Source organism: Ylistrum balloti, unplaced genomic scaffold (genome assembly GCF_031769215.1).
Source record: "Ylistrum balloti isolate Yb309-2 unplaced genomic scaffold, AGI_CSIRO_Ybal_v1 Utg369832, whole genome shotgun sequence".
NCBI lineage: Eukaryota > Metazoa > Mollusca > Bivalvia > Pectinida > Pectinidae > Ylistrum > Ylistrum balloti.
This window is the reverse complement of record NW_026781994.1, coordinates 498,164-521,062: the sequence shown is the minus strand read 5'-3', so window position 1 is coordinate 521,062 and position 22,899 is coordinate 498,164. Positions and strand designations below refer to the sequence as shown.

The 22,899-nt window shown below is 34.6% G+C and overlaps 1 protein-coding gene across 1 annotated transcript in view; it reads left to right on the top strand.

The window, feature by feature from the left end:
• LOC132545241 (molybdate-anion transporter-like) overlaps positions 1–22,899 on the top strand; it is a 30,929-nt gene that overhangs the window by 4,238 nt on the left and 3,792 nt on the right. The window contains exons 2-12 of the mRNA XM_060208917.1: positions 3,592–3,736; positions 4,213–4,273; positions 4,767–4,874; positions 5,352–5,470; positions 6,415–6,551; positions 7,317–7,501; positions 8,219–8,289; positions 8,902–8,956; positions 9,146–9,248; positions 10,559–10,626; positions 11,008–11,087. Of these exons, the coding sequence (XP_060064900.1) occupies positions 3,592–3,736; positions 4,213–4,273; positions 4,767–4,874; positions 5,352–5,470; positions 6,415–6,551; positions 7,317–7,501; positions 8,219–8,289; positions 8,902–8,956; positions 9,146–9,248; positions 10,559–10,626; positions 11,008–11,087 (1,132 nt within the window). The remainder of the gene's footprint in view (positions 1–3,591; positions 3,737–4,212; positions 4,274–4,766; positions 4,875–5,351; positions 5,471–6,414; positions 6,552–7,316; positions 7,502–8,218; positions 8,290–8,901; positions 8,957–9,145; positions 9,249–10,558; positions 10,627–11,007; positions 11,088–22,899) is intronic.

The following is a 22,899-nucleotide window of genomic DNA, read 5'->3' as shown; positions in this document are numbered from 1 at the left end:
ATAATCAGTATGCTATCCTGTTGTAATGGACTGGTTTATTTCAGGTTAACGCCCAGACAGACACAATAGATATGCTAGGTGGAGTCCTTATATTGGAAGATTAACTTGAGGTCTTTTGTGCCTAGTTTCCCTGTAAATTTCAAGGGTCAAAACAAATATTAAATAAGAAATTCATTTCAAATCAGCTGCTATCTTCATCATTTTTTGAAAAGATTTTTTAACTCTATTGTACTGAAATGCCAAGTGAGCATAAGGCATACTGCGGTGTACATCATCAATCCATCTGTCAACTTTTCCTACAAATCACTACTTGCCGTGATCAACTAAGCTGATTTTGACCAACTTTGGTTACACACATCCTTTAAGGAAGGAATTTCGTTTTGTATAAATGATGGGCCTGGCCATCCATGGGGCCTGATAGACAGGACCCAGAATGAGAACTAGAACAACTTCTTTGAAATGCTTCTTCCGTCAAAATTATAGAAATTTATCCATATTTTGTTTAAAGAGATGGGGTCCAATGGACAATAAAATATTTAAATCTTTCCTTTTTCTTGAGTTTGGATAAAGCAAAAATCAGGCAAGTTATACAAGCCCTATGTGCCTCTTGTATAAATCTTTGTATGAGTGCCCAGTGAAACATTCAAACATTATTTGGATGGAAAATGATCAACAAAGCCACATTTTCTAATGTTATGTGGAAACTTTAAAACGATTGTGTGAGTATGAAAATCATGCATCAATGTTAGACTTTACATGTGAATTCAGTCATCTTAGACTGGTGTTACAGTGGCACATATAACTAGGTAGATAATGAATTGTCTACAGCTGTGATGTACAACACTTAATTTGACTATATGGTTATCAATTTTAAAAGAACAAGAACTGCAGAACAAATCATATTTTTTTTCTAATCCTAGTAAATGTAATGTATAATAATATCTGGTATTTTGAGCCAGTCATGAGCACCTGGTAGAATCATGTATGGGTTATTGCCTGTGGCAAATAACTGCTACTTCCTGAAACTTTTGGTTAATCACTTGTTCATGGGTTCTGTTGCACTACTGATGTACTTACGGCTAATCTCAGTCTGTAATGGTTCCTTTGGTACACTAGGTTCTCTTGGTCTGGTCATCTTAGGTCTGATTTTATCTGAAATAAAAATTACCATGATTTTTAATAATAATGTTTGATACTGACCTTTTTCTGGTGCAGTTATAATTATACATATATTTAATAATTCAACTTTCTAGTTTTTAAAGTTAAAGCAGATTTCAGTGACAAATCATTACAAAGAAACATGATATTTTCCCATACTTGCAATAGTATATGTGTTACTCTATAATAAAAATTATCATGCCATTGGCATATATATGCACTTAAAATTATGCCTCTCTCAAGGCAGTTTATATGGTAGGTATATTTAATGGTTTTCCATTGAATATTATATAATGAACTGTGTTTTTTCTATGGAAAGTGTTCAGTAAATATATCCAAACCATATGTCGGCAAAACTTTGTCTGATGTTGGAAAACCCGTTCAGAGTGGCATTTAATTTGTATGGAGTTTCATTTCTTGACACAACTATGTGATAAAACACATACTTATAAATGTTTTCTCTAAGTATAATTAAGAAATATTTGACTGGAAGTGCTAGTATGCATAGTTGACCATGTATAACTCTGGACTTGTGACATATGGTCCACTATATTGTACTAGCACCTTAGATCACATATTATTGACTGTAGCATGGGTAGGCATGAAATGTCTGCATGAGAGCACAAGCTTGGTAGATTGAAGATATTTTTAGCCCACCATCTGGTCCACTGGATGTCCTTTTCTTAAACAATTCTTGTTATGGGTATTTCTTTAGAAATACGAGACGGATCCTTTTCAAATTTCACAAGTAGAATAATCTTAGATGAAGCTAGATCTACAGCTGTGGTAGAGCCATCCTAAGATCTAGAATACCTGTTTAGAATTGGTGCTCTGTGAAATAATAATAAATTATTTATATTCTTGATCCTGAGTATTGGCTCTCTGAAAGAACTCAATTATCATGTGTGCATGACATCTGCCTATGGAAATCAAAATGCTTATTAGGTAGGTTTTCATGCTGTCTATAAATGAATACAGTCACAACTTACATGTAGCCCTGTAAATTGTATTGATCAGTTACCTGATGTTACAAAGCGTACATTAAAATGCAATAAAGAAATGTCTTGTCTGTGAGTTAAATCTATTTAATTATGTGCTTAAGTCAGTTCTTTAACTTTTTCTACCAACTGCTACTAGTGACAAACCACTGTGTGGATTTGACCAGATTTGGTAAGAAGCATTCTTGGCTAAAATTAAACCAATTTTGTATGAATGGAGGGTCTAGATCTCTAGGGGCCCCTGTAGAGGAAATTTAACCAATTCAATCAAATTCTTCTTCTTTAGGAATGACAGTTTTTTGTCCAGATTTGGTCAGAAGCGTCTCAGGCGATATTAAACCAATTACAATTTTGTGTTAATATTGAATCTGAGAGATGGGGCCCCAATGCAGAAATAGGAGAATGACTTTAAAAACATTTTTCTGCTGGGTTGAACCTTAAAAGTATTGAGACAAAATTTGGGCAAACATGCTTTGGGGATTATAGAATGATCTCTTTGAAATTGTTCTTCTGTTGGAAGTATTATGACTTTATTTCTTCAGAAGTGTACTTAGGGGGAGGAGGGGAAGGGGAACCAATTTTGTATAAATGATGAGTCTTTGCCCCCTGGTGATGGAGGGATAGGGCCCAATCAAAGACAATTCTTAGAATTCCTTTTTCATTTAAAAAAGGTCAGAATTGTGTTCAAACTTCACCCAAACATGAAGAGATTTCAATTTTGTGTTATTAGTTGTTCTTACCCTCCTGATAGTTGATTGGGTTGGCCCAATTGAAAAGTAAGATAATAATTTGAAATTTATCATTTTCTGTTGTAACGAAAGTATTTTGGCCAATTTTGTTATTGTACTTCGGTAAAGTGACTTAATTTCTAGTTCACCTAACTGAAGAGCATGATGCCACTATGTGGCTTCTCATCTATTGCCCATTTCATTAAACTTTTCCTTAACAAATTCTTTTGAGGAACCAAAAGTAATGTAGTCATGCTATTTTGCTAGTAGCTTCCTGGTAGGGAGCCTGACAAAGGTCGCAAGAAATGACCTTGACTTACCATCAAGTTATACATAGTTTCTGTCATAGTCTCATTGGAGAACGGAATGCCATTACCTACTTTGATTGACCAAGGCTTTCATGGCGGGTTTCATCAGTGAAGGAGAAGACGAACACCTTTCGAAATACCTGGATTTATTGTTTTTGTCTGGAGGTCTACAAGTTTATCTTTCCTTTGTTCATATTTTACACTCAGTTCATTGATTCTATGTTTGATGGGTGATTTTGTTACCAGTAAGTGTAGTAACATATTGATAAACTTCCAAATATTGGTAACCTTTTTTTTTTCTGTTTCCAAAGATCTGGACATTATGTTTATTTAGGCAATGTTAAGTTAGCATTAATCTGAAGATACCACAACAATGTTAAATGAGCATCTCTGTTACAGCTGGAGACTGGCTTCAAGGACCACATGTGTACGCTCTGTATGACAGTTATGGCATGTCTGCCCATGACATTGAGGTCCTCTTTGTCGCCGGCTTTGGATCCAGCTTGATATTTGGGACCATCGTTGGATCTTTTGCAGACAAATAGTAAGTACCTGATTGCATATACCTTGTCTTGTAACACACATATATATATATATATAATAATCAACATATATATATATATATATGTTGACTATCTGTTTCTGCATTGCTGTAAGACATTTTAAAGTGAATTATTCAAACATTGTAGATTATTCAAAGTAGGATGAATGTATTATTGTAATTACTTTTAATGATATAGTCCCATCAGAGAATGTTTCAACTTGTCACATAATTTCAAATTTAATCATGTTATGTAATTCAGGTACATGTATAGTTAGTAATGTGTCATGAAATGAATATGTGTGTGATAATAAGACCACCTATTGATTTTAGTTCAATAGAAATACCATTGACAGCAGTATCGATCATGTCATGAAAAATTCACAGTAACTTATATGTGTGTAGAATTGGTCCTAATGGCGTTGTGTTGAATGTTTTATAGTTGTTAGGACACTTGTTCTCATTGGTGTGTTATACAGTGGTCGCCGTGCCAACTGCATCCTGTATGGAATCCTTTATGGCGGCGCCTGTATCACCAAGGTAACGTCAGACTCTGATGACATTATGCCTATAATGCTTGTATTAGATGTGAATCCAATAGTTGCAAGGGGACATTGACACAAAATTGTTATACATTATTTATGGACAAATTTTGTATATGGACTTTCTATATTGTTAAACCATTATTTCTAATATTAATTCCTAACTTTAAAAGATGACTTACAGAACTGGAAACATTTTTAGTAAATTGTGTGGTATACAGGAAGTTTTTGTAAAATTCTGTTTAAACTGATACATTGAAACTTGATCACATGTACAATGTATGAAATAACCCTCCTATTTCTGTCCTGCTGAAGTATGAGCCCTCTTGCCTCCTCAAGTTAATTTACCTGCCACCAAATCTTGTATTTTGAGTAATTTGACCAACTAAACCATTATGCTTACCAATGTGAAAAGCACATTCAATTTATATCAGTAACCTCTTTTATAAAAGACACTTTCCATTAAAAACATTGATTGTGTTAATTTGTAGCATTTTAACAACTTCTACATTCTGATGGTTGGACGTTTGTTGGGTGGTATTGCCACTTCTATCTTGTACAGTGCCTTTGAGTCCTGGATGGTATATGAACACCACAAAGTAAGCAATCTTATATCTTGTATTGTCATTTTTATGTGTATGAAATTTGTCTTCATTAAATACACTATTTAGAAAAATATAATATGATTTATGGAATATGTCTAGAAACTCAATTTTCCTCTGTCTTGTTGGCATGTTGGAAAACAAAACAAAAGGCTTCGATGGGATTTTACATATGGTACATTTGAACATGCACAGCTCATTGTCTCAGAATTACTGTTTGGTGAAATGTTCTGTTTAACATACATGTACATTTATGATATGTATATATATATATTTTTTTTTTGAAATACAATGTAGTCTCTTTTAGATATTACCTTTTATACCCCACACAGTTCAAGTTATCATTAACAAGTGGATCAATTTTTAGAAATCATTACCAAAAAATTAAAGACATTTTTGGCCTTTAGATTTAACATTCACCAAGTGTATATATTAAGGAAATGATGTTTTATAATCTGCATGATTTACTTACAGCGTGGTTTCAGCCAAGATTCCCTTGGAAACGTTTTCAGCCATGCAGTACTTGGAAACTCTGTAGTAGCCATTTTTGCTGGGTTAGTCGCTCAGTTCTTTGCCGACAAATTTGGATTTGTGTAAGTTGACATATATTTATATATCCTTACCATGTAGTGAACTTTTTCTCAGTCAGAATCATTCGGCAATAAACAGACAAAAATCCATTAATATTTAATGGTGTTGTCTTGCGTTGCACCTTTTAATGGAAAATGTAATATTTTGCCTTGTCTTGCAACACGTTTTGATGTAATATTTTGCCATGACATCTTGTGCCTCTTTTAATATGATTTTTGTCTTGTCTTTTAGTTCCCTTTTTTGGTCTTTTAAATGTCTTGCAGTGCCCCTTTTGATGTAATATTTTGCCTTGACATATAGCACCTCCTGTAACCTAATATTTTTCCTTGTGTTGTATACCCTCTGCAACGTAATATTTTTGCCTTGTCTTGTAGGGTCCCTGATTTTTGTCTTGTCTTTTAGTTCCTTTTTTTGGTCTTTTAAATGTCTTGCAGTGCCCCTTTTGATGTAATATTTTGCCTTGACATATAGCACCTCCTGTAACCTAATATTTTTCCTTGTGTTGTATACCCTCTGCAACATAATATTTTTGCCTTGTCTTGTAGGGTCCCTGTGACTTAATATTTTGCCTTGTCTTGTAGGGTCCCTGTGACCTAATATTTTGCCTTGTCTTGTATCGCCCCCTATGACCTAATATTTTGCCTTGTCTTGTATTGCCCCCTATGACCTAATATTTTGCCTTGTCTTGTATCGCCCCCTATGACCTAATATTTTGCCTTGTCTTGTATCGCCCCCTATGACCTAATATTTTGCCTTGTCTTGTATCGCCCCCTATGACCTAATATTTTGCCTTGTCTTGTAGGGCCCCCTATGACCTAATATTTTGCCTTGTCTTGTATCGCCCCCTATGACCTAATATTTTGCCTTGTCTTGTATCGCCCCCAGTGACATTTTTTACCATGTTTTGTAGTACCCCTTGTGATGATTTATTTTTCTTGTCTTGCAGTGCCCCATTTGATGTATCCCTAACTGTTCTGACAATAATGACAGTGATTATTGTGTTTACCTGGAATGAGAACTTTGGAGACAAGACCAGTGACCTTTCTGTCAGCTTCAGTAATGCCTTGAAGTCCATAAAAACAGGTGAGTCATCAGTCTGTTACCTATATTCAAGATCACAACATACATTGTTCACAGGTTGTTAAAGTCTTTATTAATCAAATGTTTTCATTCCCATCCCAGGACCAGAGAGAGCTCAGTCATTTAAAATGTTGGCTACTTAATTTCAGATGAAGATCTGTGGCACTTTGTGTTTCTCAGAAAGAAAGAAATAAGTCTGTGTTATCAATGTTGTGTCCTTGCATAGAATACTTTACCATAATGGCTGTGGATGTCATGTGACGGGCCTCCTGTATGTTGTTCAGTGAGGAAGCCACCAGCTGCTACAAGGACATCCAATCTCAGAATAACTGTTCACGGGTGATGAATCCAACAAACAAATAGGCAATATTCACGTCTCTCCAAAAGACAAAGATGACATGTACAATACCACCTAATCAGATCATTACCTGTTTGCTGTGTATATTACAACAATTGAAAAACAGATTATTCCATCTTATATTGATCACTCTTGATGTCCCAGACGGAATTATGTTTGAGGTCTTAATGTGTAAGGAAACTGGACAGTTAACTCCATACCTCTTCATGTCTATTCAGGGAATCAAACCCTGAATGACGAGTTGAAAGGCGATAGTGTTAACGATGCTTCACCATCTACTTAATAGGTATTGCTTATTTAAGATAACACTCTTTTGTCAAGATCCTAAACTTATATTTTAGTTTGTCAGTATTTTAGTCACTATATCACCAATATCTTGTGTTTACCTTACTATTCATTGTTAATTTCAGACCACAAGATCCTGTGTCTGGGCCTGATCCAGTCACTGTTTGAAGGATCTATGTATATATTTGTGTTGGAGTGGACCCCAGCCTTGACACCTGAAACTCATGAACCGGCCACAGGCACAGTGCGCCATTTATTGTCTTCTAGCGAGAACACTATTCCTCATGGACACATATTCGCTGGTTTCATGGTAATAAATAAACTGCAGCAACTGTGTTGTTTAATTTTCACAAAATTAGAGGGAAAATTCTTAGTTATTCTTTTTATTTCTATGTCATGATTTTGAATGGAAATATTTGAGTTATTAATTAATTTTCCCAAAATAATGGCACATTTGAAAAATTGTGACTGGGTACTGCAAAAATCATGTTGTTGAACTCTTGTACTTGAAGTTGGTTTGACTCAATAACCAATGCTTAAACTTAAGTTTCAGAGTTGATTTTTTTTTGGTCAAAAGTAAAATTGAAATTCTTTCCTCCCTTATTTGGTATTCTTATTGTGTCATAAAATGTCCTAGCTGGTATATATATATATGAATCTATGAATGTCATATTATGAATCAATTTGTTTTGAGCTGAAACAATCTCAGTGTGTCACATTTTTCAGGTTCGATCCTAGGGGACATTTGAATCATATACAACAGGTTTATTTAGGCAAACAGAAATTTTGCTATTTGATGTCAAATCAAGAAAATGTCATTTTATTTTTGGTATTATTTTTACCGTTGATGAGTAAGAACTAGAAACATGTAATATAGTTATATTTTGATGAATATTTGCCGAGAAAATATATCCTGTCACAGCAGTAATGTAGTTTCTGGAGTTAGATACTACTAACATGTACTGTATGGGTGGAGTGCTCTGTCATACAGCAAATATATATAATTGATATTAACTTCTTTTTCTAGGTGTCCATCATGATTGGATCATCACTATTTAAAATTCTATCCAATCATAGCAGTGTAGAATCATTTATGAGGTAAGGCATTATTCTTCATCATGTGTTAATTTCTGGTTCAATTTCCTGTATATTACTTCTAAAGCAAATCAACAATGAAATTGGATTGTTGATGCCACTAATTAAAACTTAGAGTTCTCAGTTGGAATAGCCCTGAGGTCCTTGAGATCATTGAATAGCCCTGAGGTCATTTTCTATCTGATGGTATTCTTCAGCAGTTTTCTGGTTTCTTTCAAAATGCTGTTGTTTTTTTTTTTTTGTTTTTTTTTAAACAGTGTACTTTTCAATAATTTAATTACAATACAACAGAAAACGGATCCAACATCCGGAAACAGGCAAATCAGTAGAGATGGTAATTTTTCTGTAGAATGGATTCCTTAGGGAATAGAGAGACCAGTCCAGAAACTAACGATGAAGACAAAATAGAGAACTGGACAACATTCTCAGAAGATCTTGGCTAAGTTTGAAATTTTCATTGTTCTATAGACAACATAACTAATATATAAAATCTGCCAAGATCTTCTAAGATTGTTGTCCAGTTCTCTATTTCTTCTACATCTCCAATAATTTGTAAGTAATAAGAACTTCTTGTGTTTAATGTTTTTATCTTACCTCATTTTTGTTTCATTTCAGATTTGTTCTTTTTATAGCTGCTATTTCCTTATCTACACCGATTTTGTTCAGAGGGGTGAGTTTTTCTTCTGACGTCACAAATAGGTATTATTTGATCAACATGGAAGATTAGAAAAATATCTCAAAAAATTTGTCATTGATTTTTTTATTGTTACACACTTGTTGTATGAAGTTTTGATGATAAATGTGTTAATTGAATTGATACTAGGTAAAATAATTACACAAACATTGATTTTTATTTCAGAACCAGATGTTTGTGTTCATAGGCTTCTTGGTGTTTGAGACGTGTGTAGGAATATTCTGGCCATCATTGGGTCAGATGAGAGGCAAATATGTACCAGAAGCCAGTGAGTATAGAGAGATTACATCAGTTAGCTAATTCTATTGTTGGTTCTACTTAAAGCTCCAGGAATGACTGCTTCAATGGAACAACAATTATCGCATTAATATGTTAGTTTTTTACAACAGAAATATATTTTCTCACGAAATGATGAATTACGTATGTAAAAGAAATAAAATCTTCCCCAAACAGTCAATAGAAAGAGATTCAAACATTTTGTCACACAATCTTAATTAATTGGTAGTTGAAGCACATGGCACACCATTGTGAATAATGAGATTGAAGTATTTTGCTGAAGTTTTCACATCTAAAGTAAATCACATTCCATGTGAATTGGTTAGACGCCCTCACTGTATACCTACCTTCTGGGGCGAGTTTTTTGTGGGCGACTGATCTGGGGGCCATTCAACCATATTCGTAATTATTTTTTGTGCATTTAACTGGTCATTTTTATCGAAAATACTTTTTTAATTCTGACTACACTTGATAAACTTTTTACAATGAAATTTGTGATTTTCATGTATCAATTCCTTATGTAGAATAAGACAGAGATGTACTGACAAACTCCTTTTCTTTGAGTTTAACACTGAAAAATGTTTACTCTGTTATCACGCATATATCCTCAGTGGCTATCACAAACACAGTAGATTTACCTTAGAGTTGGTATTTGGTTCAGATTTTTCAAACATCAGCTTAAGATAGTTTTTTGCTTCTTATAAAGGGCCTTCAGTGCCCATCGACTGGAGAGATTGTTGGGATGTTATGCACCATCGTTCTTTATTATAGATGTAACATTATCTTTGTTTTGTCTTCTTTGGATGTGATTTAACTTTTGTAATATATTGTGCCAAGATAAATTGACAGATTGTCTTGAAAATTTGACAATTTACTTGTCAGTACTGTTATTACATAATATATCTTTAAATACTAGCTTTAAAGCAATATACTGAATTTGAGTCTCACATTCCAGAGTTGTGGCCCTTTGTTCTTTGTGGCCATGTCTACAGGGTGTATCTTATATGCCCTATTACTTAATAATATCAAGACTATTTATAGGTGACAGAGTGCTATATACACATACTGAAAATTACTGTGTATCCCACCTTATACCAAGTTATGGTCCTATTTCATGTTTGATATTAAAGTTTGGAAGTAGGTAGGGGAGTGAACTGTACTATGTATTGTTCTCTGTAGTACTGAACATTATTTTTTAATGTATTAATTGGAGTCCTTTGGACCTGACTTACAACTTTAAATCATTTGAATATTCTTTTGTAAAGATTTGATAAAAAATATTCTTTGACATTTCTTTTTCAGCAAGGGCAACAATTATGAATTTTTTCAGAATACCATTGAACTTTATAGTCGTTGTGATACTCATGCAGGTAAGTTTTCTGGCTTGTTATTTGTTCTACATTCTCCCAAGTTCACATTGATATTCAAAAGACAACACTAAAAATTTAAACCTTACTCACAGCTTGATCTTTTCTTGTTGTGTGTTTGATTTTGGTAACATCAAAGATGATGCAAGGTGAGAGGCTAATAGGAGAATACAATAGACCTCTAGAATTTCCTTTACTTTAGCTTGGATAAAAAATTTCAGTCAAACAAAGCCAGAAGATGAGCGATACAGGCCCTATGGCCAAATTGTATAATGGTGCAAGACAACCAATCATTGATATGTATTTCTGTTGAAATTTTGAATTCTTTGTAGTACAAGTAATGTAAACTGCTGTAATATTAGACCGTGGTATGTTTTGTTTCAGGCCTTGCCAATGAAGACGATATTTCAGTGCTGTGTTGTGTTTCTCATCTTAGCTACGATATGCCAACAATGGTTGTACAGGTGAGCACTCTACTTTACAAACCTCAGCATCAAACAACCCTACTGACATCCTCAACACCAAACAACTCCAGCAACCAGACATTCCTCTTATAAAACAACTCCCTCAACCAAACATCCTCAGCACAAAACAATTGCCAACCCATCATTCACAACACCAGGCAACTCTTACAACCAAACTTTCATATTACCAAACAACTCCTTCAATCAAACATCCTCATTAGCAAACAACTCTCACTAACAGCAAATATCATCTATACATGACATCAAAATTTTGCCATTTTAAAAATTTCAAAATGATGCCATGAATAAGGTCACATATGACATGTGGCCTCATGATACAAGTTCAATAAGAAATAAAACAAATAAAAGAGGCAAAAAAAATTCATTGATCACGATAAATATACCCTGTATAGATTCAGTTTAAAAAAATATTCATGGTGATTTAGTCCAACATGAAATATCGATGGTGATATTTTATCTGCTCAGAATTGAACTGTAAGTGTCCATATTGGACACCTGGGTTCTTCCTTGTCACTCTAATAATCTACTAGTTATCACCTGAAGCACTCTGAGGCAGCCAGTTCCACATTTCAGAGTCTTTTTCTAACAATTTCTGACATCACTGGTTGTAATATTCACGAAGTTACAACCAGTGATGTCAGAAATTCCCATAAAAGCCATTATAGTTTGTGATGTAACACCCGTTATACAGCAATAAATCTGGTTTGTCTTCCTGTCTCCTGGCTGCATTAACATGCACGGTACTGAAAATAGATCAATCTTTACACAGATGTATACACTTCTATAGTGATCTCTTCATGAGATATGATATTTCTATACAGATCAATAATATCCGAACAGAAATAGTTAAGAGTTAATAAAATTTCATTGAAGAATTACATTATTTTATTTGTAAATAAACTACTTGGGTAGCACAACAGAACATGGGATTGTCCCGTAATCATCTTAGCTTTTCATGCAGCAAAATGGTATTGATGTTTTTAGGAGCGAGGTAACTTTTAGAAAGTGGCTGGAAAAGATAAGTTTTGATGTTTGAGACAAAGAAATTATGGCAGTAATTCGTGTCTATAGGAAATTACATTGGGAGTAAAAATTAAGGTCATACATGACAGGAAAGTGCTTAATTCAGATAGATAAGTAAGATTTTACTATACCCCAACAACTGAAATAACATATGATAATATTATACTGAGTTAAAGCAGCTGTCCACCAGATATGTACCTTCTACACGGCACTAGATACAACATTGTATTACAATATACTGAGGTATAACAGCTGTCCACCAGATATGTACCTTCTACACTGTACTACATACAACATTGTATTACAATATATTGAGGTATAACAGCTGTCCACCAGATATGTACCTTCTACACTGTACTAGATACAACATTGTATTACAATATACTGAGGTAAAACAGCTGTCCACCAGATATGTACCTTCTACACGGCACTAGATACAACATTGTATTACAATATACTGAGGTATAACAGCTGTCCACCAGATATGTACCTTCTACACTGTACTACATACAACATTGTATTACAATATATTGAGGTATAACAGCTGTCCACCAGATATGTACCTTCTACACTGGCACTAGATACAACATTGTATTACAATATAATGAGGTATAACAGCTGTCCACCAGATATGTACCTTCTTCATGGCACTAGATACAACATTGTATTACAATATACTGAGGTAAAACAGCTGTCCACCAGATATGTACCTTCTACATTGTACTACATACAACATTGTATTACAATATACTGAGGTATAACAGCTGTCCACCAGATATGTACCTTCTACAAGGCACTAGATACAACATTGTATTACAATATACTGAGGTAAAACAGCTGTCCACCAGATATGTACCTTCTACATTGTACTACATACAACATTGTATTATGATATACTGAGGTAAAACAGCTGTCCACCAGAAATGTACCTTCTACACTACTAGATACAACATTGTATTACAATATACTGAGGTAAAACAGCTGTCCACCAGATATGTACCTTCTACATTGTACTACATACAACATTGTATTACGATATACTGAGGTAAAACAGCTGTCCACCAGAAATGTACCTTCTACACTACTACATACAACATTGTATTAGAATATACTAAGGTAAAATAGCTGTCCACCAGATATGTACCTTCTACACTACTAGATACAACATTGTATTACAATATACTGAGGTAAAACAGCTGTCTACCAGATATGTACCTTCTACACGGCACTAGATACAACATTGTATTACAATATACTGAGGTAAAACAGCTGTCCACCAGATATGTACCTTCTACATTGTACTACATACAACATTGTATTACAATATATTGAGGTATAACAGCTGTCCACCAGATATGTACCTTCTACACTACTACATACAACATTGTATTAGAATATACTGAGGTAAAACAGCTGTCAACCAGATATGTACCTTCTACATTGTACTACATACAACATTGTATTACGATATACTGAGGTAAAACAGCTGTCCACCAGAAATGTACCTTCTACACTACTACATACAACATTGTATTAGAATATACTAAGGTAAAATAGCTGTCCACCAGATATGTACCTTCTACACTACTAGATACAACATTGTATTACAATATACTGAGGTAAAACAGCTGTCCACCAGATATGTACTTACTACACTGTACTATAAACAACAATGTACAATTTAGTATATTACATTTTTTTATACTTTTTCTTTTTTATCTTCACTTATGCACATGCATGTATTTTTATTTTTTTGTATTTAATATTATCGATGATTCACTAGCAATCATAACAGAAAGGGATTTATTGACAGCATCTGTATACCAAGCTAGACGATAACAACTCTTGTTTTACATGTGTTATGTAGCTACCTACAATGTGAATATAGGAAACTAGTTGATGTACATAAAGGAAATTACCTACAGTATTATCTGTATAGGACGATTTCTGTTTAGTTGTCTTTGATTATTAAATATTTTCCTACAAGGTATTATAAGTGTATCAGTTATATATTTCTTATCATTTGATATATAAATCTTATTTATTAATAAGGTCTTCAAATGTTGCTATTGCTTTGAAATAAAAACCTACCGGTATATAAATTAGAATGTGAAAGGACAACACTTGTAACCAAACATCCTAATTGTCTCCCTCACTGAAGTGTATATCTGAAACATTTTAAGTTTGAAACTCCAAGGAATTAGTTTGCAGTAGAACACTACCACTGTCAATTCATAACATACTAAATCTCATTCACACACAGTAACTGTTTTCTAGGCCTCTTGTTTGGGTGTATTTTTCATGTATATAGGATCAAGCATTGTTACATAGTAAAACTAAGATAGTCTTATCCATAATCCCTAGAGAACCATTTGTCATACATCAAAGCACCGTAACTGTTTATATTACACTGTCCATATTACTTTTAATGTACAACTGTATAACTGTTAGTCTCCCTTGATATTGTCTACCATGATATTGTATCTGTCTCCCCAGACATTGTCTACAAATGTATCATAACTGTCTCCCCCAGACATTGTCTACAAATGTATCAGAGCTGTTTCCCCCAGACATTGTCTACAAATGTATCAGAGCTGTATCTCCAGACATTGTCTACAAATGTATCATAACTGTCTCCCCAGACATTGTCTACAAATGTATCATAACTGTCTCCACAGACATTGTCTACAAATGTATCATAACTGACTCCCCCAGACATTGTCTACAAATGTATCATAACTGTCTCCCCTGACATTGTCTACAAATGTATCATACTTGACTCCCCCATGACATTGTCATTTTTTATCAGAGCTGTATCTCCAGACATTGTCTACAAATGTATCATAACTGTCTCCCCTGACATTGTCTACAAATGTATCATAACTGTCTCCCCAGACATTGTCTACAAATGTATCATAACTGTCTCCCCAGACATTGTCTACAAATGTATCATAACTGTCTCCCCAGACATTGTCTACAAATGTATCATAACTGTCTCCCCTGACATTGTCTACAAATGTATCATAACTGTCTCCCCCAGACATTGTCTACAAATGTATCATAACTGTCTCCCCAGACATTGTCTACAAATGTATCATAACTGTCTCCCCCAGACATTGTCTACAAATGTATCATAACTGTCTCCCCCAGACATTGTCTACAAATGTATTATAACTGTCTCTCCAGACATTGTCTACAGATGTATCAGAGCTGTTTCCCCAGACATGGTCTACAGAAATCCCCTCTCACACAATAATGATCACTTTAACCTTATGTACCCAGTCATTGAGCACTATCCCAGTATACACATCAGTTTTGTTTTCTTATGTTTCTTTTGCGTGGCAATTTATCAGGTATGTGTTTTAAAGTATAGAAGAGGTGATCATTTCATGAATGGAGAAAGGACAGAAAGTTATCATTTTTATCCTCTCCTGCCTTCAAAAAAAGGAAAAGTAATGAAATTAATGCCAACTCTTTAAAACATACTCTTCATTCCATGTATACAATGTATCTGATGTATGGAGTTAATAATTTGGTCTTCCTAAGTGTTGCAATTTCTTTATTGTTGTTTCTTTGTTTACAATTTGCACATCATTAATGTGATCTGCAGACAATCATTCCTCAGCTTAATTAGCATGTGTGTACTTAACTCATAACCTAATACCAAAGGATTCTTATCAATTTATGTTCATCTATTGATTTTAGGACCTTAGATATAATTTGTGCAGGGAACACCGATACTCACATTGATATTGACCTTTGACCTAATACCCTAATCCATTGCCATTTGGTCTTTGTTGTTACTTTCAGTATGACAAAAGTGAGGGAAACAAAGGATGTTTTCCTGGCTTGATCAAAACATCACCTCAACTTGGGTAAATCTACCTCCTTTATTTCTGTACCTTTTTAGTCCATTGTCTCCTGTCATATCCAAATTAAAAAAAAATATCAAAATATGGAAAACAATCTTTTTAAGCAGCAATAAATTATAAAAACACTCTGATGATATAGCTGTCTTAGGTGTTTTGCATGTTTCTTGGTGTTAACAAGTCTTCAAAGAACTGTTTTAAATAATTCAAACCAAAATTATTAAATATTGTGATTTTTAATTGTTTGTGTTAATTGAAGGAACAGCTAATATATTCTGTGTTTAATTGTCATGGTGCACAGTCTGGTTATCATTATCTTTTAGCATTAACCGACTTCTATAAAACAGTAGACCTAAGTCTTTGATAATGATTCATGTAGTTGACTATCGATTCAAAATATTCCTCAGTTTCTTAAATAAGTTACCACATTATCCACTATATATAAATAGGGATCAAGGGTGTTGAAATTTGTATACATCTTATTTTGAACAACAAGTCCTGGAGTCATAATATTGGTTGTTTGCCAGGATGAATGTTTATCATTTGCATGTATTAACTTTTAAAACATCTAAAACAGCATATTCAAATAAATCTTTGTGGTTTAGATGAAGGATACTTACCGGTATATTATTAACAGTTAATATAATATCTTTGGATAAATCAACATTTACACTTTAAAGATATTTGGGGACGTAAAGATCACCATTATTCACATACAAGATTGTGGAAATGAATTGTATGTAATTTTGAAACATACTCTTTAAGTTAAGTATGAAGACTTATGTACAAAGTACTTTATCTGTAGAATTTGGGGATGAGCATCAACTTTAGTTTAAAGAAAATATTAGATACTGACCCATAGATATATATACAGCAGCACCTTAATTTTGTTCTTTCACAAAGTCTCAGCAAGTTTTCCAGGTGGGTGATTCCAGTCCATAGGGGGCTCTTGTTTCAATTATATTAATAACAAAACGTCTGTTTTTAGGTCACCTGAAACAATGGTGATCTATTGTGATCACCTTCATCCGGCGTCGTGCATCCGTAAACAATCTTATATTTTAATCGTATCAAAAACTCCTGATCTAATTTCAATTAAATTTTGCAGAAAGCTACCCAGATCTATTAGGAACCAAAATAAGGGCAGGGACAAACATGGTTAAATTGACTCAGATTTCAAAAATTTTCTTCTCAACACCCAGATATGGTAGAATCAAATATTCTTTATGAGTGGGAAAATCTTAAGGTGCATTACCCAACTTTGAATTTCATGGCCCCAGGGTTTCAATTTCCCTGTGGGGAAGGGTTAAAGTTTACTAAAGTTATATAGGAAAACTAGATTTTTGAGCATAATCTGGTTAACTTCCTTTGAAAATATTTCAAACTTGTTTAAAATAATGGGTGAAGAATGATGGCTTGATGTTATGCCCATATTGATCCTGGCTGACTTCCAGGGCTGATGGATGGGGCCAAAACTGGTTAAATTGACTTAAATTTTAAAAATCTTCTTCTCAACACCCAGATATAGTAGATCATCAAATGCTCTGTATGAATGGAAGCATGTTAAGGTACTTTAATTACCAAAATGGGTCTCACATTTCTTTCTGGGGAGGAAGGTTTTTTAAACTTTTACTGTAATTTTCATAGAACAATTGCATTTTTGAGCACAGCGTTAGTTATTTCTCACTAGAAAGTTTTCACTGACAGTTTTGATGGTATGCATGTATTGACACAGGCTTATTATACTCGATGTCACATTTTCTGTTCACTTGATAACTACCCTTTAAGCTTTATATTCAATATTGCTTATCTGACGTGACCATTAAAGCCACTAGGCCTCTTGTTAAATCTTGTGCTCTTATTCAAAAACTGATATGAACAGAGATAAGAACCCAAATTGTAAAAATCTCTTTCATTTTTAATTCTTCTGATTAATTTTTCACTCTGGTCATATCCAAAATACCTTTATTTGAATTATTTTCCTTTGTGAAGATGGTTTTTCTTGCACAAACGATATCAGGATATTTTATGAAACTCAAAATGTCTAGATTGATTATTTTTCTTTGATTTTTTATTTCCTCATCTACTAAAACCTTTCCTCATTTATTTCACTGTGCTGTTTCCTTATATTAACAACCTTTCACTTATTGTGTTCCTCCCTACAGGATTGCACCTTGTATTCATATATATATATATATGTATGTACTAAATACATGTAGACCCAGTGTCAGTTGATTCTTATGCTCGGCATGCAAGGTTAGAATTTATGTTAAAGAAGCTTTCTCATTAACAATAACTTTATATTCCCCCATTTGAATACCTCATTCTCTGTGAGTGAAGGATGCTTTTTGTACACGATACACTTGTAGATGCAGCTGTATCACTTATAATAACATTGCACATCCTTTGTGAAATTGGTATATATAAATTGTCTCAATGTAGCTTTTTAGATAGTTCTGAATGCTGTCACATATACTGATATATATACAATATACTGAGGTAAAACAGCTGTCCACCAGATATGTACCTTCTACACGGCACTAGATACAACATTGTATTACAATATACTGAGGTAAAACAGCTGTCCACCAGATATGTACCTTCTACAAGGCACTAGATACAACATTGTATTACAATATACTGAGGTAAAACAGCTGTCCACCAGATATCTACCTTCTACAAGGCACTAGATACAACATTGTATTACAATATACTGAGGTAAAACAGCTGTCCACCAGATATGTACCTTCTACACTGTACTACATACAACATTGTATTACAATATACTGAGGTATAACAGCTGTCCACCAGATATGTACCTTCTACAAGGCACTAGATACAACATTGTATTACAATATACTGAGGTAAAACAGCTGTCCACCAGATATGTACCTTCTACAAGGCACTAGATACAACATTGTATTACAATATACTGAGGTAAAACAGCTGTCCACCAGATATGTACCTTCTACACTGTACTATATACAGCATTGTATTACAATATACTGAGGTAAAACAGCTGTCCACCAGATATCTACCTTCTACAAGGCACTAGATACAACATTGTATTACAATATACTGAGGTAAAACAGCTGTCCACCAGATATCTACCTTATACAAGGCACTAGATACAACATTGTATTACAATATACTGAGGTAAAACAGCTGTCCACCAGATATCTACCTTCTACAAGGCACTAGATACAACATTGTATTACAATATACTGAGGTAAAACAGCTGTCCACCAGATATGTACCTTCTACAAGGCACTAGATACAACATTGTATTACAATATACTGAGGTAAAACAGCTGTCCACCAGATATGTACCTTCTACACGGCACTAGATACAACATTGTATTACAATATACTGAGGTAAAACAGCTGTCCACCAGATATGTACCTTCTACACTGCACTAGATACAACATTGTATTACAATATACTGAGGTAAAACAGCTGTCCACCAGATATGTACCTTCTACACTGTACTAGATACAACATTGTATTACAATATACTGAGGTATAACAGCTGTCCACCAGATATGTACCTTCTTCATGGCACTAGATACAACATTGTATTACAATATACGGAGGTAAAGCAGCTGTCCACCAGATATGTACCTTCTACACTGTACTAGATACAACATTGTATTACAATATACTGAGGTAAAACAGCTGTCCACCAGATATGTACCTTCTACACTGTACTAGATACAACATTGTATTACAATATACTGAGGTAAAACAGCTGTCCACCAGATATGTACCTTCTACACTACTAGATACAACATTGTATTACAATATACTGAGGTAAAACAGCTGTCCACCAGATATGTACCTTCTACACTGCACTAGATACAACATTGTATTACAATATACTGAGGTAAAACAGCTGTCCACCAGATATCTACCTTATACAAGGCACTAGATACAACATTGTATTACAATATACTGAGGTAAAACAGCTGTCCACCAGATATCTACCTTCTACAAGGCACTAGATACAACATTGTATTACAATATACTGAGGTAAAACAGCTGTCCACCAGATATCTACCTTCTACAAGGCACTAGATACAACATTGTATTACAATATACTGAGGTAAAACAGCTGTCCACCAGATATGTACCTTCTACAAGGCACTAGATACAACATTGTATTACAATATACTGAGGTAAAACAGCTGTCCACCAGATATGTACCTTCTACACAGCACTAAATACAACATTGTATTACAATATACTGAAGTATAACAGCTGTCTACCAGATATGTACCTTCTACACAGCACTATATACAACATTGTATTACAATATACTGAGGTAAAACAGCTGTCTACCAGATATGTACCTTCTACACGGCACTAGATACAACATTGTATTACAATATACTGAGGTAAAACAGCTGTCTACCAGATATGTACCTTCTACACAGCACTAGATACAACATTGTATTACAATATACTGAGGTAAAACAGCTGTCTACCAGATATGTACCTTCTACACTGTACTATATGCAGCATTGTATTACAATATACTGAGGTAAAACAGCTCTCAACCAGATATGTACTTACTACACTGTACTGGTTTCAGGGTCTTAAAATCTCCATTTTTAGGTCATCTGACCCGAAGGGTCCGATGACCTATAGTCATCATGCTTCGTCCGTCGTCGTGCGCCGTCCGTAAACTTTTCATTCAAACGACTTCTTCTCAATAATTGGAAGGCCCAGGCAACTAATATTTGGCCTGTAGCTTGCTTTGATGAAGCCCTACCAAGTTTGTTAAAAAGAATGACCTTGACCTTCATTCAAGGTCACAGGGGTCAAATGTCTTAAAATCTTCAAACGACTTCTTCTCAATAACTGGAGGGCCCAGGCAACTAATATTTAGCCTGTAGCTTGCTTTGATGAAACCCTACCAAGTTTGTTCAAATGAATGACCTTGACCTTCATTCAAGGTTACAGGGGTCAAATGTCTTTAAATCTTCAAAGGACTTCTTCTCAGTAATCAAAAGGCCCAGGCAACTAAAATAAGGCCTGTAGCATGCTGGGATGAAGGACTACCAAGTTTGTTCAAATGAATGACCTTGACCCACTTTAAAGGTCACAGGGGTCAAATATGTTAAAATCTTTAAACAACTTCTTCTCAATAACCAAAAGGCTCAGATTGCTGATATTGTGCCTGTGGCATGCTGGGATGAAGGGCTATCAAGTTTGTTTAAATGAATGACCTTGAACAACTTTCAAGGTCACAGAGGTCAAATATGTCAAAATCTTTAAATAACTTCTTCTCAAATACTAGAAGGCCTAGGGGGCTAATACTTGGCCCATAGCATGCTGGCATGGAGCCCTACAAAGTTTGTTCAAATGAATGACCTTGGCCCACTTTCAAGGTCACAGGGGTCAAATATGTTAAAATATACAAAGGACTTCATCTCAATAAGCAAAAGTCTATGAGTGCCGATATTGGGTCTGTAGCATGCTGGGAGGAAAGGCTACCAAGTTTATTCAAATGAATGACCTCAACCCACTTTCAAGGTCACAGGGGTCAAATATGTTAAAATATACAAACAACTTCTTCTCAACAAGCAAAAGTCCATGAGTGCTGATATTGGGCCTGTAAGATGCTTGGAGGAGAGGCTACCAAGTTTGTTCAAATGAATGACCTCAACCCACTTTCTAGGTTTGGCTTGCTTTTTGTCAGATGACCGTTAAGGCCCATGGGCCTCTTGTTTTGTTTTTTGTTTTGTTTTCATATTTTTAACAAGCAAAATTAATTCCTGGGAGAAGTCATTAAAAGACTATGAAGAAATGTTATAATTAAAGCAATCTATATGTCAGGGAGTAGGACACATTGTGTCAATGAATAATGCTTCAAAAAAAGAAAGAAAAAAAATCATGATTTTATTAGTGTTAGCTCTTTAATCCAGATGTCATATAGTGGTATAGTTACTAGTTACCATTCTGGAAAAGCAGAACATACATTGGACCAAAACTCATTCTTCATAAAGAATAAAATTGATCAAAGTCAACTCACAGTTTTATTGTGAAAAACACTTCACCCTGTCAGGTATTGTAGTATTTTAAAGATTTTGATGAAAAACATTAAATATACCTGTAAGAAAGCAAGAGAAACAATGAAAGATTACCATAGCAAATGATCTTTCTGTTTGCCAGGAGTGTCTCACACTGTAGATAACACTGTCAGGGTTGTTCATAATGATCACAGACATCTGACCCCAACACAGTTTGTACAATCCTGGATATAAGATATATTGGAAACGTCTGTACATTGTATATCTCTGTTATTGTATTGCACAGTGTTCAATGTATTGACAAGGGCAGGTTTTTATCTGCGTTAAGTGTTAAGATCATATAGACATTTGGATATTATTCCAAGTACTTTGTATTATATCATTACAAACTTATTAAATAAATGCTATGTATCAAGTGTACTGCTTGTTTTACTGCCTCTCCAATAATATTGAATCAGATCATACTGCATTCCTCACCACTAGTACTATCAGGACTGTAGGTAGGCTAAACCCCCCACCACTAGTACTATCAGGACTGTAGGTAGGCTAAATCACCCACCACTAGTACTATCAGGACTGTAGGTAGGCTAAATCCCCCACCACTAGTACCATCAGGACTGTAGGTAGGCTAAATCCCCCACCACTAGTACTATCAGGACTGTAGGTATGCTAAACCCCCCCCCCCACCACTAGTACTATCAGGACTGTAGGTAAGCTAAACCCCCCACCACTAGTACTATCAGGACTGTAGGTAGGCTAAATCACCCACCACTAGTACCATCAGGACTGTAGGTAGGCTAAATCCCCCACCACTAGTACTATCAGGACTGTAGGTAGGCTAAATCACCCACCACTAGTACTATCAG